Source organism: Balaenoptera musculus, chromosome 2 (assembly GCF_009873245.2).
Source record: "Balaenoptera musculus isolate JJ_BM4_2016_0621 chromosome 2, mBalMus1.pri.v3, whole genome shotgun sequence".
In the NCBI taxonomy this organism is placed as follows: domain Eukaryota; kingdom Metazoa; phylum Chordata; class Mammalia; order Artiodactyla; family Balaenopteridae; genus Balaenoptera; species Balaenoptera musculus.
In genome coordinates, this window is record NC_045786.1 from 146,207,362 (window position 1) to 146,225,229 (window position 17,868).

Consider the following 17,868-nt stretch of genomic DNA (forward strand, 5'->3'; position numbering starts at 1 on the left):
ACAGAGTGAAGTAAGTCAGAAAGAGAAAAACAAATGCCGTATGCTAACACATATATATGGAATCTAAAAAAAAAAAAAAAATGGTACTGATGAATCTAGTGGCAGGGCAGGAATAAAGACGTAGACATAGAGAATGGACTTGAGGACACTTGAGGGGTGGGGGGAGGGGGAAGCTGGGGCAAAGTGAGAGAGTGGCATGGACATACATACACTACCAAATGTAAAACCGATAGCTAGTGGGAAGCAGCCGCATAGCACAGGGAGATCAGCTCGGTGCTTTGTGACCACCTAGAGGGGTGGGATGGGGAGGGTGGGAGGGCGACGCAAGAGGGAAGAGATACGGGGATATATGTATGCATATGGCTGATTCACTTTATTGTAGAACAGAAACACAGTATTGTGAAGCAATTATACTCCAATAAAGATCTATTAAAAAAAAAAAAAGACTTAAGCTGTAACACAACACAGGAGAATATGTGACGTAGGCTAAATTGTAGAGTGTGTTTCTTAGTGTGGTAGGAATTTCCAAAAGGGCAAAATGGTTGCTGGAGTGTCGAGTTGGAGGGCTGGAAAAGTCTGTCCAGAGGAGGTGTTTGGATCTTGGTAGAAATACAGGTTTGGGGTTCCTGGGGTGAAGGGGGGGAAAAAATTCCAGTTTGGTCTTAACACTTCTGTTCTGCCTTTCCCCAGATAACATTTTTGAATGCACAGATTGACAGGCATCGTTTAAAAATGTCCAAAGTGGCTGAAAGGTATGTTTCCCCTTAATAATATTACTACTTTCTTCTAATTTAACAAAGGAGAAATGTTACAGGGTTATGGCTAACAAGTGTGTACCAAGAGGCAAACCACAGTCATTTCTTAAACTGATGGGTGAAAAAACCACAGACCCTGTGTGAGTACAGCTAAGATAGCAGACCTCCCTTGAGTGATGTCAAGAAATGTTCTGTTGCTAAAGCTTTTCAGGGGGTGGCCGAGGGACCTTGTCAATCAAGGAAGAACATCCTTAAAAGCTACCTAATGCACTTTTACCTTCAGCTTCTTGATTAATTCAAATGGAATTGCTCCCTTTTCGGCTATAAAATGCCCAGATTCACTTTATAAGGGGAAAGAAATTACGTATGCCCTTTGAGGTGCTAGCTGTGCAAACAGGAGGGGACTGGTCCATCAGGAGACGTTCCACTTCCACACACCATCAACCAGCCAACCGCATGGAATCAACTGTAAAGAAAATATTTGGGACCTCCAGCCTGGCTTCCGCCAGGGCATTTGTGCTACAATCTGCACCAGGAGCTGGTTCCACCTTGTTAACTCGTGGGAAACTCAATTTTGTCAACGAAACGGTCTGTGTTTGAACTCTCCGTGAAGAGGGGAGACCACCTGGGGAGTCTGTATGGAATAACTCTGAGCAAGCAGCCCCAAGCTGAAGGTTTATTCATCCATATGCCACTGGTAAAGCAATGACCAGTATCTGAAAGCTCAAGGGCTTAAGCCGGTCTCACTATTTATTGGCTATAACAGTAAAGTGGGTCCTTTAAGCCCACCTCACACAGAGGGCTGGCTATGTGTTCAACCTGTAAACCTTTCTCTGCTGGCCCCTGGGTTCATACACATCTTCTTTCTAGATAAATAACAGCAGATTGAGGCAAAGAACACTCCACACCCAACGCCAAACCGGAATTCACACTTTGCCCTCAGGTGGCCAAGGACATCCCTGGATATGGGCTCATCTCTTTAATGGCATCTTGTATCTATTCCAGGACTTCTCAGTAGTGTCACGATTGACATTCTGGGCCGAATACTTGTTTGTTGCAGAAGGCTGCCCTGTACATGATAAGATGTGTTGCAGCATCCCTGACCTCTACCCACTAGATGCCAAAACCCCACCTCACAGTTTATGACAACCAAAAATGTCTCCAGACATTGCCAAATGTCCCCAGGAGGGGACAAAATCGACCCCTTTGAGAATCACTGATATTCCCATTTTCCCCAGTGCACGTGCTTGAGACGGTTGCCATGGCTGGTGCTCACATCTAGACGAGTGTTCTGGGGTCACAGTTTTAGCCTGGCGGCTGGGGAGCCACCGCACCCCACTATCATAATGTGGGGCTTCCGGAGTACAGGCTCTCAGGTTGCTTTTTAGATCTCACTGTGGTTGCCTTTGTCCCAGAAGAGTGCTTGTTAATGAGGTAGCTGGGAGGACCTTGACTCCATTGGTGTCATAGTCTGTGAGGAACTACAAGCTTCTTTCTCTGTGAAAAAGGGATAGAAATGGCTGTCCTGGGATACTGTGAGGGTCAGAGCTAGCCTTGCAAGGGCACTTTAAAGTTTGCAGTCCTAGGAGAGCATGTATGCGGGAGCATCTTTCCCTGGGTCTGGTTGCTAGGGTCAGTGGTTTTGAGCGTGATCATCCAGGTGAACGAGGGGGTTAAGAATGGAGATTCCCAAGCCGTAGTGCTAGGGAATTGGATTCAGTGATTCTGAGTAGGTCGAGGAACCTGCAGTTTGAATTCTCTGCGGTGGACTGACCAGGTCTCTGAGGATTTGGGGAAGCCACTGCCCACCACTCACAGTGACCTGAGAGCTCACCTCAAAGGGGACACCCAGCTTGGTCTTATCTTTGGGGTGTAGGGAGAGATCCCAAACCAGTCAGCATGAGGGAGGCCAGCTGTGCAGGTGTGCAAGGCGGGAAAGGAGACAGCCACGGTGGGGGAGGGGAGCTGGACGCGCCTATTGTTGGTTTGTTTACCACCGGGTACCATCTAATTATGCTTGAGAGGCTGCTCACACTGAAGAGATTATTCATGCCAACCCTGCACTCCTCGCTCCGCAGCTTGAAGCTTTCATGAGTCTCCACCCAGCAGAGACTGCACTTTATTCCCAGCAGCAATAACTGGCAACTTTTCAATGTGACACAAGGGTTTTTCATTAGAGCCACCAGGAAACCCCCAGATAGAGGAGGAGGGAGAGGAGACGGGTGTTAGCAGGAGATAAAGCAGCCTGGAGCCTTGGTCTCTGTCAGCAGCTCTGTGGGGGTGGGGACAGGGAGGTGGCGCTGGCAGCTGGCCTTGGGTGCGACTGCTCTGCTCGCCAGAGGTGACAGCTGAGCTATCTCAGGTGAGCGCCACTTCCCCTTGACGGATCTGGGTTCCCTGGGCCTGCTCCAGGTGAGGGTGGTAATTAGCCCGAGGCCATCAGGCAAAGGACCGCAGCCCCCTGAGAACAGGTGCACATCGTTTTTCACTTAGTTCCCTGAGAACTGAAATTGGGGAGAGGGCAGGAGGGCTGGTGATCATAAAGGTCCAGTTCTAAAAAAAGCAAGAGTCAAGGCTGGGTCAAAGGGTGCAGCCAGACCCAGCTGGGAAGAGAAAAAGGAAACTTTGCAAACTGAAGGTGCAGAACAGAACAGAACAATTTGGGGGGTGGGTGCGGAGCCAGTCATCTGGGTTTGGATTCTGCCTCTGCCATTTTCTAACTGTGTGACCTTGGGCAATTTGCTTCACCTCTCTCGACCTCTGTTCCACCTCTTGAAAGGCGAGAGAGCAGTAGTACTTAACTAATAGGGTTCATGGGTGAATCCACGGCAAGAGCTTGATCCAGCCCTTGACACAGCGCATTCAATGAATGTGAACGATTGTTGTTATTTTCCAGTGTGGTGCTTTGGAAAGTAGCAGAATTGCATGAACTGGGTGTGTGGTGTCCAGAGGAACAGAGGGCAGGCCAAGGAATGAGGCTGGCCCTGCAGATGGCAGTTATGTGTTAGTGAAATTCTTCCCACCCTCTCTTTTCTCAGTCTCCAGCACAGAGAGCCCTGCAGGCTGCCGAAGGCTGGCCCTGCAGCCTGCAATCTGTGTGTCTCCCCTGGGTGCCTCCTATGGCACCACTAACCCGGCACCTTTGAGGAAGGAGGGGCCGTACGTGAAGAGGTTGGCTCTTCTGCACAGACTTGCTTGGGTCATCCTGATTTCACCTATTTTGTCTCATTGTCCCCATGAGTGGTCAAATGTCCCCCAAATTGCAACATCAGGGCAACCAAACTACATTTCCTGGAAGCAGCACAAAAGTCTGTTTGAAATGTCACCCAATTTTTGCTTCAGAAAGTATGGTCCCTGCACACACAGATGAATTTTCCAGATAAATAATGCTTAACACCTTAAGCTTTTCATTTTAACTATGTTGAATGAAAATATTTCTTAAACATACCCTTGCCTTCTTAAAGAAAGGACGCTGCATTTCAGTTAAGTTTTCTGGATAACTCAGGGTCAGTGTTCTTATTTTGTGCTTTAAAACTCTGTCAGTGATCAGAATCAAGTGCCACAAAATGCTTCCCTTTCCCTAACGGCCCCAGACCATTATGTTCTTTGAGTCTCTGTGTATGATTTTTAGTTGCTGGTTTGTCTTCTTGTTCCTGTCAACATGGCTTATCTCCAATAGCCCTTCTTCATCTCTAAACAACTCCCATTTCCAACCTGTACCAGGCCAGGTGTATCAGTTAGCTATTGCTGAGTAACAAACCACCTAAAAAAAAAAAAAAACCCTGAAAACTGAGTGTCTTCAAACAATATGCATTTACTACTGCTCACATGTTTATGTGCCAGTATGTGTGCTCACATGTCTATGTACACATGTCTGTGTCCACTGGGCCACCCTCTTGTCTGTGTGCGTCCATGGATTGGGTTGGCTGCTCTGCTGATCTTGCCTGGGATCTCTCACATGTTTGGTTCAGCTGGTTTAGGATGACCTCAGCTGGGACCATTGGGCAGTCCTTCTCATGGTCTCCCATCCTCCAGCAGGCTAGTTTGACCTTGTTCACCTGGGGACAGTAGGATTCCAAGAAAGAGAGCAGAAGCATGCAAAGCTTCTTGAGGCTTAGAAGTGGCACTCTGACACTTGTGCTGCATTTTATTGACTAAAGCAAGCCACAATCTCAGATCAGATTCAAGGGCTGGGGAAATAGACTCCATTTTTAAAACTGATCTACCACACCAGGAAATCAAATAATCAAGTTCTTTAATCTCCATCCTAAAGCAAGAGGAAAGAGTCTTCGTGAGGTGTGCTCTTCCAAATAACAGACAGTGAGCCTTGGGGCATAGAGTTTATTTCATTGTAGACTCTGCTCAGAGCCCCTTTTGGTCACTTATCTTACCTATGTTTCCTCAGTAGTTGAAGTTGCCAAATAGATGAGGTCTTAGTCTTCTTTGCAAGAGTCCTCAAGGGGTCCACTTTTTATTCACCCCAGCCTTACAGCACTGGACAAGCCAACTTTGAGAATGCAAAAATCTGTATGTTTTAGTTCAAAATTGTCTGAAAAGTCTCTATATTTTGCTATGTTTCCCCAGCCTTAGTGGCACTGAGCTCTAGCCAGTCACTGCCTGGATCACACCGTGCGGCCCCACATGGAGAGATGGCTTTGTGCCATTTTATAACTGTTCCTGTACTCGGCTCGTCCTTACCCCATCCCTGGGAGCCATTTGTGCATCACAGCTGACTGCTGAATTGATTTTTTACCATCACCTTGCTTGCGCATGTCTGAGATCACTGCTGCACCCTGAAATTGGAGTTGGTTCCTCCTCTGCTTCCTGACCTTCTGTGATCATGAAATGTAATTAATGAAATAAGACAGCAAGGGACTGCATACACTAAGGGTCTATTAAAAACATGCTAGGGTGATAGAGGTCCGTGAACTTAATGTCTAATGATAGTTTCAGGGGGGAAAGAAAGGGGGCCCAAGAGGTCATTATGACATTGCTTTTATGTGATTCCAGACACCACAGGGTCCTTGCTTCTCAAGTTAGGTGATAGAAGAGAAACCATCAGAGGTAACACTATAGCCAGGGTGACTGTATCCAGACCAAGATCTAGAAGGGCCACAATACGTGGCCTGGTATATGCTCTTCTTTCTGAGGGGCTAAATTCACCTCCATGTCCCTTCCCTCATCCCGAGTTTCTCTATTGCATATCTTTCCTCTGGGTGACCCATAATTAAGGAATTCTTTCTTTATATTGTCTCTCCTCCCCATCTTCTCCAACGTGAAGAAAATAGATGAACGAATTAATGAGAACCAAACTTTCTTCTTCGGTGTCTGCAGTGCTGCTCTGCTTTTCATTCCCTTCCTAATCAGATGCTCTTCCTACCCGGTTCCCTTTTGTGCATCATCGTTTAGAAAGTGCATGTATCAAAGGGGGTGCAAACACACTCTCCTATTCACCCCTTCTCACATTCAGTCTCCAGGTTTCCCTCCCACTGAGAGGCCCCCAGTTTCCTAAGGAATCCAGTAGCACATTTGTGTTGTATTTCTAAAGTAGGAATGATGGTCACTATCCCATAAGGCTTTGTATTCCATGCCTTTGTTTCCCTTGACTAATCATTTCCCACAGCTGCAAGCCATCCCTCACTGCCCATTTTCCCTGGAGCCTAACTGTATCTTTCCATCTTCCCCTCACCTGCTTTGTAAACCAGATCCCATATACATACTTCACTCTTGGGATGCTGTGTAGGGAAAAATCCAGTCTTCCTTTTCCTGTGTTTTTCCTTTAATCTGAAACTACCACATTCACAGTACTTTTTAAAAAATTTTTATTGGAGTCTAGTTGATTTACAATGTTGTATCAGTTTCAGGTGTACAGCAAAGTAAATCAGTTAAACATATGTATATATCCACTCTTTTTTAGATTCTTTTCCCATGTAGACCATTATGGAGTATTGAGTAGAGTTCCCTGTGCTATACAGTAGGTCCTTATTAGTTATCTATCTTATATATAGCAGCGTGTCACAGTACTTCTGACACCAGACGTGTGGGGATTTTTCTCCTCATGCCAGGCAATTCTCTGACACCAACTGGGTGTCCTACAGTTTAACTCAATTCTGACACTCTACCTGGAAATAGTATAAGATCCCACAAGTTAAGGTCTCAATCCCATAAGACAGCTCCCAACTCACTTCAGATGCCAGTCATAGTAGGTTCCCGGGTTACCCACAACTTCTGTCCAACTTGGCTACAAATCAGAGGTTCCCACCACCCGTTCCTTGGGTTTGATTAATCTGGAGTGTCTCACAGAACTCAGGGAAACACTTACTTACACTTACCAGTTTATTAAAGGATATGATAAAGGATACAGATGAGCAGCCGGACACAGAGATACACAGGGCGAGGTCTGGGAGGGTCCCAAGCACAGGACCTGCTTCCCTGTGGAGTTGGGGTGTGTCACCCTCCCCAGGTAGATATGTTCACCAACTGGAAGCTCCCTGGATCCCATACTATTGGGATTTTTTGGAGGCTTCCTCATGTAGGCATGATCAATTATTAATTCCATGTCCAGACTTTCTCCCTTCTCAAGAGAATGGGGGGTGGGCCTAAAAGTTCCAAGCTTCTAATCATGGCTTGGTCTTTCTGGTGACCAGCCCCAGCCAGGAGCCATCCATAAGCCCACCCAGAGTCACCTCATTAGAACAAAAGACTCCTATCACTCAGGAGATTACAAGGGTTTCAGGAGCCCTGTGTCAGGGACCGAGCTCAAAACCCAAACATTGAACGGGGTTTGCAGGGTTTAGAGATGGGAGGGGGCCATGAGCCAAGGAATGCAGCCTGCTTCTAAAAGGTAGAAAAGGCAGAGGAATGGATTCTCCCCTAAAGCCTCCAGAAGGAACACGGTCCTGCTGACACCTTGATTTCAGCCCAGCAAAACCCACTTCAGACTTCTGACCCTTAGAACTGGAAGGTAATACATTTGTGTCATTTTAAGCCACTAAGTATGTGGCAATTTGTTACAGCAGCCATTAGAAACTAATACAGTACCCAATCTCTCCCTTTCTCATAGAATCTCAAGAAGATCAAACTGCACATTCTCCTTTCTAAAGTGTGTGCATTTCCAAGTCCCTTGCTGATCAAAAATTCCTGTTATACCCCTGAGAGGTATATATGTAATTCTGATGATTCAATACATCCTACTTCTACCAATAAGACAGAACATTGAAAATACATATGCCCATATAATTTTACTGTTTCCTTTACAAAGCCTCTAACCAACTTTATTTATGTAACTGTACCTTAACAAAATAGCTTTTCCTCTTCCTACAGTAAATTTCCCTGCTGACCAATACTGGCCACCACTGGCACTGGCTGACTGATTGGTGATCCTGCTGACTTGAGCTGCTGCCTTGGTGCAGACTGTCAGGCGTTTCTGCAGGAAGTTCTTAGCTCTTTCTTCGTGTGGTCCTCCACTTATATCCTGGATACCTGCCTGGACCCTGCTCTGAGAAGGCAGGACGTAGGGCTAGGTCATAGGAACATCTTCACTCACACTTAATGCCTATTCCATAGTCATATCTTGTGCCCCTGTGTGGTTACAAAATCCCACCTTGGGCTCTCGACCACTTCTCTTGAACTAACATCTCCATTAAATCTCACCACCTCTCCTCCAACCACTCCTCTGAATAGCCCCAAATTTCTCTAAAAGAAACCTGGCTGTGAGCCTGTGATTCATTACAGGCTTGTGATGCTCGCAGCTGCTCTCTGGCCATTTCAGCCTCTGCTGCCGTAGGCTGGGCAGTGGACCGCTGCCTTCACTGCCCTTCCTGCAGCAGCAGGCAGCCACGTGCGGTCTCCTTGAGTGCCCGAGTACAGCTGACTCCTGAATAACTTGGGAGTTAGGGATATGACCATCATGCACTTGAAAATCCACATATAAAGTATTGCCATTGTTCCCGGCATCCATTTCTGCATCTGTGAATTCAACCAATCGTGTAGTACTGTGGTATCTACTATTGAAAAAATCCGCCTACAAGTGGACCAGTGTGGTGCAAACCCATGTTGTTCAGGGGTCACCTGTACTCACCCAGCACCTCCTGAGCCTCCCCGCTGTGCCCTTGCCCCAGGCGCTCATTCCTGGCTCCGGGACCTGACCTGGCTGGTTGGACCTGGCTTCCCAGGTAGGAGGCGTGGCCACGTGCAAGGTCTAATAAAACATAAGCTGGGGGGTGCGGGGAGGGTCTACTGGTAAAACCTCCAGCCTGTCTCACAGAAATCTGAGGCAGGGCGGGGGAGGATGGGGAGGAAAATTTTTTCCCATCCCTATGTTTTACTTCTGGGAAATCCACTTCTGGTTAAGAAATGTTTCTTCCTCATAACTTGTAACTAACTCGTTAGATGAAGGCCCAGCCTTTGCCTTGGGCTGCTCAAGTAGAAGTCCTTTATTAGAGACACAGGGTCACCCGAGGCCGAGGTCACTGGAACAGCCAGGGGCAGACATCCGGGAGGACAAAGGGGTCACAGCTGAGCAGAGCCCCATGGGCTACACGCTCCATCTCAGATTTTGAGAACACTGTGGGTGCCCAAATGCTTCATAATCAGGAAAGCCCGCAACACCCCATCATGCCTCAGACACTCCGGAGCCTCTCAGTGTGGCCTGTCATCCCTTGAGTAGGATTTAGGTTACCTGCTGCTGGTCTGTTACTGTGTCCATCTGAACAGAGGAGTCAGGTGTCAGCTGTGCCTTCCCCATCCTCACATCCAGGTGCTTTCACGTTCCTTGCAGTGGGCTGAATAGAGGTCCCCCCAAAAGATATGTGCAATCCTAACCCGCGGAACCCGGGAATGAATGTGACCTTATTTAGGAAAAGAGTCTTTGCAGAGGATCTTGAGATGAGATCATTCTGGATTATCCAGGTAGATCCTAAATCTAATGACAAGTGTGCTTATAAGAGAGAGAAGGGGAGAAGACACAGACATGTCTTCACAGAAGGCCATGTGAAGACAGAGGCAGAGATTGGAGTGATCCAGCCACAAGCCAATGAACAATCACCTAAAGCCACCAGAAGCTGGAAGAGGCAAGGAAGATTCTCCCCTAGAGACTTCAGAGGGAAACATGGCCTCAATTTCAGACTTCTAGCCTCCAGAAGTGAGAGAATACACTTCTGTTGTTTTAAACTACCAATTTTGTGGTAATTTGTTATAGTAACGCTAGGAAACTGATATATTCCTTAATGTGCAAGCCCATTTCTTTCAGGAAGAATGAAATTAGCCCAAGTGGCAAAGGGGTAACTCCCCTTGCAGCTGTCACAGCACCAAGTTATTGCCTGATGCTTCCTGTCACAATGCTCACTTAGAGCTCCCTGCCCTGTTCATTCTCACCTGAGATGCTGTGTGGCTCATACGGATGAAGCCTCGCTCAGGCCAGACGCACATCCAGCAGATTTACAGGACGGTGGGCCTGCGCTGCATGTGGGGGTTGCAGTCATCTATCTCACAGTTCTTGGGTACTTGGAAGACTCTTGAAATGCTTTCCTATTTTTTTTTTGTCAAATGGTCCTGAGTACTCATCAAGGCCATTATGTAACCTATGGTGAACTTGACAAAGATCAGTTCAATGGCTCACCCCACAGCTAGAACCAAGGTTTTGCAACTTGGACCAGTGCCTCTCCCGTCCCACAGGGTGACGGTCCACGCTTGGGACAGTGAGGAGGTTGTGAGGTGTTAGGAAACCTGCGACCGAATTTAAAACCAAAAGTATCACAGACTCCTTCATCTTCATTTGATGAATAAAATATCCTGTGTCCTGAGCCTCTCAGAAGATTGAGGAACGGGATGTGGTGCTTTGCAGACATTAACATGCATATGAACTACCTGGCCAATGCAGGTAATTGGCAGGTAATGGCCAATGCATTACTACCAATGCAGATTCTGACTCAGTAGGTCTAGGTGGGGCCTAAGCTTCTGCATTTCTTACAAGCTCCCAGGTGATGCCCCTGCTGCTGGTTTGTGGACCACATTTTGAGTAGCAATGAGATGGAGCTGCCAGTGAATTTCTTCACATTCTCAGAAGCTACTTGGCCATGCTTGCCCTTTGCAATTCAGTAGCAGGACTTGTGGCTCTGAATCTGCCATTGCAGAGGAAACTGGTGACACTCAAGCTGGTGATGCTTAGGGAAAAGTTTTATTGTAGATCGATAACCATAAAAATATTCATATCTTTGGGCCCAATAATTCCACTTATGGATGTTAATTCTAAATAAATAACCCAAAAGATGGAAAAACCTTTGTGAACAATGGTGTTCTACTATAGCCAGCACTACATATACTAAAAAAAAGAAATTAGAAGTCTATGTCCAATATAAAGGAAATTATTATATAAATTATAATAAATTCATTCAAGATAATATTGTGGATGTATGTTAGTCTTCTCTCCCTTCCCAAAAGTAACATGTCAATAAAGGAATGAAAATGGTATGAACTCACAAGGTCAACAAATGAATGGATTAACAGTTTCCACACATTTTTCCAAGGTCAAAAGTATAAAGGATTGGGGAGCATGACCGCAGGCCTCTGTCTCTATTTGTAATGTTGTGTTTCTTTTTATTGGGTGGTGAGTACAAGGGTGATATTCTTATGGTTTTTTTGCCTTTCTGAATAAAAGAAATATTTCAAAATTTAATAAAAAAGAAAGTGAATGGGGACAGAGTGAAGAACATTATGACCTCCACGTTAGGGGTGTGGGAGAATTATAACAAAACCAATTTGCCCAACAAAATCTGGCTTTGGCTCTTGAAGGCACCAGGGACAGTGGAAGGCAAGAAGGAGGCATGGGGATAACCCCAGAGGAATGGGTAGTCTGTCTCCGGAGCTTTTGGATCCCTCGATCCGTGCCGCATGAGGAGACCCTCTCTCCCCTCTTACCACCACCATGGGAGATGGGCACTTTATTCTCCGGAGAAACTGAGTCACATCAGCTCAGAACTCAGGCACATCACATCATGAAGGGCTAGCTGAAAGCAAGAGAATTACTGAGCGAGCTGTGTACTGAGCTGTGGGACCCTCTACCACTCCCCTGTCCTGCTCTCAGCTCTCCAGGAGCCAGATGTAGATGCCCATGGGCAAGAGACTGGCAAACTACAACCAATGGGCCACATCCACTCCACTCCACTCCCTGTGTTTGCAAATAAAGTTTTACTGAAACACAGTCACATGCATTTATTCATGGATTGTCTATGGCTGTTCTTGTTCTACAACGGAAGAGCGGAACAGTTGCAACAGACACCATCTGGTCTGCCAAGCCTAAAATATTTACTATCTGGATCTTGCAGAAAAAACCTTGCCTACCACTGCTCTAGAGCAAAGTAGATATCCCCCGAGGAAGGACTCCAGATCTCTCACGTGGAGCTTTAGTGAAATGACAGGCAAGCTGCCCTGACCCGACAACGAAGCCCATCAGTTGGCAGATCCTGTCCACACACACACTAAGCCTCCAAGCAGGTATTAGTCCCTCACTTTTAAGCACAAATGGATGTCCAGTGATGTTCCAGACTCTCGGAGGGAGCCCCAACACAAAGAAGTGTGATCAGAGCAAACAAACAGAAAAAGGGACTTGGAGGAACCGAAAACTCTTCAAGAAACAAAAGAAACGGACAATAAAAATATAGATTTAATATCCTCAGAGATACGAGAAGATATTTCATCCATAAAACAAGAACTAGATACTATGATAAACAAGAGTGAACTCTGGAAACGTAAGAAAGTGATAATCCAAATTGAAAAAAATAAAGGCAAAGTTCGGAAGAATCATGAGACAAAAAGACGAGGATGAAAATTAGGAGGGAAAATTTAGGAATATTGGATTATCAATTCCAATATTTAATTTAAAAGAATTATGAAAAGAGAAAACAGAGGAAATGAAGGTTATGAAATTAGCAAAGAAATACTGTAAGATTTCTGGGATTTTTTTTTTTTTTTACCTATGGATTGCCCGTTGTGCCTGGCACAGTGAATAAAAACTACTGGCAAGGGTCATGGTGAAATTTGAGAGCATTACAGCAATAAAGAGAAGACTTTAAGCTTCCAGAGAGAAGAGAAACTAAGCAAAAGAACAAAAATTAAAATGGATTCAGACTTCTCAACAGTAACATAGCACTGGATATCAAAAAAAAGTAAAGCAATGCCTTCAAAATTCTGAAAGAAAATGATTTTTAACCTAGGGTTCTATGTCCAGTACTGTCAGTCGAGTGTAAAGATAAAAGGAAAACATTTTTAGACCTGCAGGGACTCAAAATATTTAGCTCTTGTGCATCCTTTCTTAGGAACTACTAAAGGATGTGCTTCAACACAACCAGGAGGTAAAACCAATAGACAGACATGGAATCCAGGAAACTGGGGCTCTAACATAGACGTGAAGGAAGGCCCAGGATGATGGTTTTGCATCAAGCCTATAGAGCAAACAGTCCAGATTCAAGCAAGAGGACTCCAAGACTTTGGGGAGAGGGCCTCCAGGAGACAGGGAGACAACACTGCTTGATGATCTGATGTGTTTAAGATGTGAAAAATTACTGCTAGATGTTTTACAGATTTGTTAGAACACTTGAAAAAGGTAATATGCTGCTTAGCTCAGCAGCAGACAATTTTTACCCAGTTTAATCATGTGGATACTGACTATTGATTTAACAAAAAGTGTTATATTTGGAGGCTCATGGGAGGAAGTGGTGGAGTGAGTGGGGGGGACTGGTGAGTAGAAAGTTAATCCTTGTCTAAAATTGATAATCAAGAGCAGCTATAAAAACATATAATTTAGAAATATACAGGTAACTGCTACAAGAAATAAGGACTGAAAGTAAGTGCCTCTGTGAGAAGGGACAGGAGAAAACATTGCTATTGCTTTTTTGTAAAAGAAATCATTTAGTACTATTTTATTGTTTTAACTATGTACATGCATTTTGATAAAATTGAAATTTTGTTTAAAAAGATTATGTGGCTATTTAAATTCTGTGGCTGTTTAACTAGAAAAACTAAGTTGCTTTTTGGAAAAATGTTTATAATACGTTAACTCCTTTTGGTCTGCCAGGATTTTAAAGTCTTTACAATAAAGAAGTCCTCCAGTTGAGAATGAGGCACTGGCAGCCTAGAAAAACTGTAGCATCCTTTGTGTGCCCCAGATGCCTTGAGATCTGTAGTCCATGTGGAAGGACGAGACACAGGCAGCCTTGGACCAGTGTATCAGTAAAGCTAGCATAACCAGGGGAGGATGGACCAAGGTTCAGGGAAAGAGTTAAGTGGGAAAAAGATATAAAATGCACATGTATACTATGACTGCAATAATGCGAAAACGATATGTTCGTCATGAGAAGGGAACAAGGACAAATGAAAACAGTTGGATTTGTTGGAAGTGGCAGGGAAGGTAAATTTTTTCCCCTTTAACTTGGAATTATATGAAGACTGATATAATGTTTGTGTAAAGCAGAATACACGTTTCTATAGGAAATCAGTGGCATTCTTGGCTCTGCTTCCCTCCTGCAGCTTAATTGCTTACACAGAACAGTATGTGGAATACGACCCTTTGGTCACGCCAGCTGAGCCGTCCAATCCCTGGATCAGTGACGATATTGCTTTATGGGACATAGAGATGAGGTAAAAAAAAAAATGTTTTAATGTTTGGGAGTGGGGGCGGGGCAATGCATGAGATCGTGAGATTATGTTACACCCTATCTTAATTTGACTCTTTTTATCAATAGAACAGAAACCCCTCAAGTAACCACCCAACTGGGTTCCTTTACCCATGGTTTCTACCTCCTCATAGCTTTGTACGTGGATCCTTTGTGGCTTCCCTCTGACCTCTCTATGACCCTATGGGTGTTACGATAACTGGGACAGTCCTTCACATTTCCTAGTTCCGATTGCTGGAGGGCAAGAATCTGTGGGTCAGTTTCGCTTTTTTTTTTTTTTTTTTTTTTTTTAATCTTGATCTTTTGTTAGCACTTTTATGAGTTCATCAGTTTTTCATTAGAGTTCTGAAAATGCTTATTCATTCAGTTCAGCAGTACAGTCAGTTACCAGAAACCTGTACTTGTCAGAGCCTTTTCCATGAATTTCTTGAAGATGAAACCCTTTTATAGGAACATATTTGCAAAATCATCAGAGTACACCCAGAACTGTCTGTAAATGACAAAAGACTTAAAAATGACCACGGTTAAAGATTTGATGAAAGTTCATAATAATGCAGTTGACAAGAAAATTAGTTATTTCTGAGATATACATTTTAAAGTAATAACTAGGATTATTACTTATAACATTATACCAGAACATATAAGATTTTTAGAAATTTCATGTAATGTCTGAAACATTTATATTAACATATTTCCATACATATTTCCATACAAATACAAATATAAGATTTTTAGAAATTTCATGTGATGTCTGAAACATTTATATTAACATATTTCCATACATATTTCCATACAAATACAAATATAAGATTTTTAGAAATTTCATGTAATGTCTGAAACATTTATATTAACATATTTCCATACAAATAACCCAATGAAAGTTTAGTATTAGTTGTTTTCTTTGTTTTTTTATACTGCAGGTTCTTATTAGGCATCAATTTTATACACATTAGTGTATACATGTCAATCCCAATCAGTTTCGCTTTGATACATTAGCAGCAGCAACAATAATAGGTAGCACTTACTCTGTGCTGGCCACACAGTAAGTGTCTTCCACTGAATCCCCACAACAGGTAAACATTATTACTCTCACAATTGAACAGATGGGGAACTGAAGCACAGAGGAGTTAGTGAACTTGCTCAAGGTCACACAGCAAGTAGGTGGCAGAGTTAGGATTAGAACCCAGGCAGAGGGCTCCAGAGCTGTGGTTTTCATCACTCTGCTCTTCTGGAATAGTGGGCAGCAGTGGTTCCGTCCCATAGCTCCTTACCGATGAGAGAAACTAGTGTGTTTACTTAGTAGCTGAGGAACCGAAGCCCAGGGGGACTTAGACCACGTTCACGATTACAAAAGGAAACCCAGTGTGGTGTGCCTTTGTACCCTCTGCCCCTCGGCGAGACAACTCTTCATTTGTTCTTCATGTCTTTATATCTCTCTCATTCACTTTCATTCTTGCTCTTTTTCTGGCTTCTTTTCTTAAAATGGAAAACCTTATAAGAAGTAATAGAAGTCATAGACGCTTCTTATAAAAAGTTCAAACTGTCCAGATGTGCATAACAAAGAAAACTCTTTCTCCCTCCAGCCCCATCTCATTTTCCAGAAGGAGCCTTTGTTAATAGTCTAATGCCATGATTCCCAAACTGCACCAGGGCACTCTAGGCTGCTGCAGGGAACTCACAGAGTTCCCACCGGACATTCTAAATCTTTGACGGAAACACAGTGATGTTCAACCCATGTCAGATACTGTATAGACGATTAGCTTATGGTCGTTCACCGTTCTCAACATTAGATCACATTACATTCCTTCCAGTGATGTCATATCTTTTCAAATCTGAGTTTTCAGGGCAGTTGTTGTGATAAAAAGCAAGTACTGGGCAAAAATCAACATGGACTAGGAAATGAGGGGGCAGGTGCAGTCTGATTCCAAAGTTTGAGAAGACGTGCAGTACTCCACAGCACACACGCGGTCATTAGGAATGAAGTAAACATATTATTTTTTCTTTCAATTTATATGTATTTCAAATAGCTATTAAGTTGTTAGGACATAGATACATATTAAGCTCTTTGACTTTTTAAGCAAAACAAAAAACTGTTAAGGTTTTTTTTGTTGTTTTGGCCCAGGGGCTCCATGAAAAACTTAGTGAGACATTAAGAGCACCATGAACTAAGGAAGAGTGAAAACCTTTGACTTAGTGTCTATCCCTTTAGATCTGTATGTATATACAATATCATATTCTTTTGGATAAATGGGTCCTTTACATATACATTGTCCCATAATTTTTCAATTAACAATATATCATGGCAATCTTTCCAGGTAAACACGTATAGATCCGCCTATGCTTTTTAATAGTTACATCATGTCCACTTACATGATTGTTGTGTAATTTATTTAACTAATGCCCAGGTCATAACATGCCGCCCGCAGCCATCTTGCCCCAAGCTTGGGAGTTGCCTCGTCCCTCCCAGAGCATCTCTCCCTCACCCTCATGCTCAGGGCGGATGGGGGCATGCAGGTGGCAAGGGCCCGGCCTCCACCCCTGCAGCCCACCCAGCAATCGCCCCCTTCTCGCCCTGGGGCCCAGGATGTAGGTATTGTACAAAGGTTTCTAAATCCCTTCTTTTCTATGCACTTTTTTATTTAAGAGGGTGGGATCCCAGGTGGGAACCTCCCATGATAAAGTTTGTCAATGTTTGGGGAAAAAAAATATTTAGGTTATAACCTTTTTTTGTTGTTGTTAACATAAACAGTGATACAAGGAACATCCTTATACACAAGTCCAGTTATTTCTTTAGGATAAATGTCCAGTGTTGGAATTGCTAAGAATTGTATGCGTATTTTAATTTTAGTTCATATGGCTAGATTCCCCTGGAGCAAAACAATAGCAACGTTTTTTCATGCCCTCAGCTTAAAAGTGCCCATTTCCCCACATCCTTACCAACCCAAGCATTATCAAGTTTTTTCATCTTTGCAAATCTGACAGATGAAAATAAAAATATTTTACTTTTATTTCTTTGTTAACATACTTGAGAGTCTTTTCTCATGATTACTAGGTACTCATTTTTCTTTTGTGGCTTGCCTGTTGTGTTTTTGCCCGTTTTTCTAGTGGTATGTTTTGCCTTAGACTTTGGGATAGAAAGCAGTCACATTTACTCAGATCATATAGTTAATCTTTTTCCTGATAGTTTATGTTTTCTGAATCTAATTTTTCTTCTTTTTTCTGTTTCTCTTCCTTGACTTTTGCTTTATTAATCAAGTTTTGTATTAGTTTTTGTTACTCTATTTTCTAGTCTAGTCATACTTTTAAGGGGTTTATTTTAAAATGTCATTACTTCAAGCAAATAATAATGAAGCATAAAAAATGAAAACTAGAAGCTTTTCTTTACCTTCTCCAAATCCCATTCTTCCCCAGAGCTTTGTTAACCTGATGTATATATATATACT

General features: G+C 43.6%; 1 protein-coding gene across 1 annotated transcript in view; it reads left to right on the forward strand.

Moving 5' to 3' along the window:
- RGS6 (regulator of G protein signaling 6) overlaps positions 1-17,868 on the forward strand; it is a 583,949-nt gene that overhangs the window by 501,641 nt on the left and 64,440 nt on the right. The window contains 2 exon segments of the mRNA XM_036844242.1: positions 691-752; positions 14,280-14,390. Coding sequence (XP_036700137.1) covers positions 691-752; positions 14,280-14,390 — 173 coding nt within the window.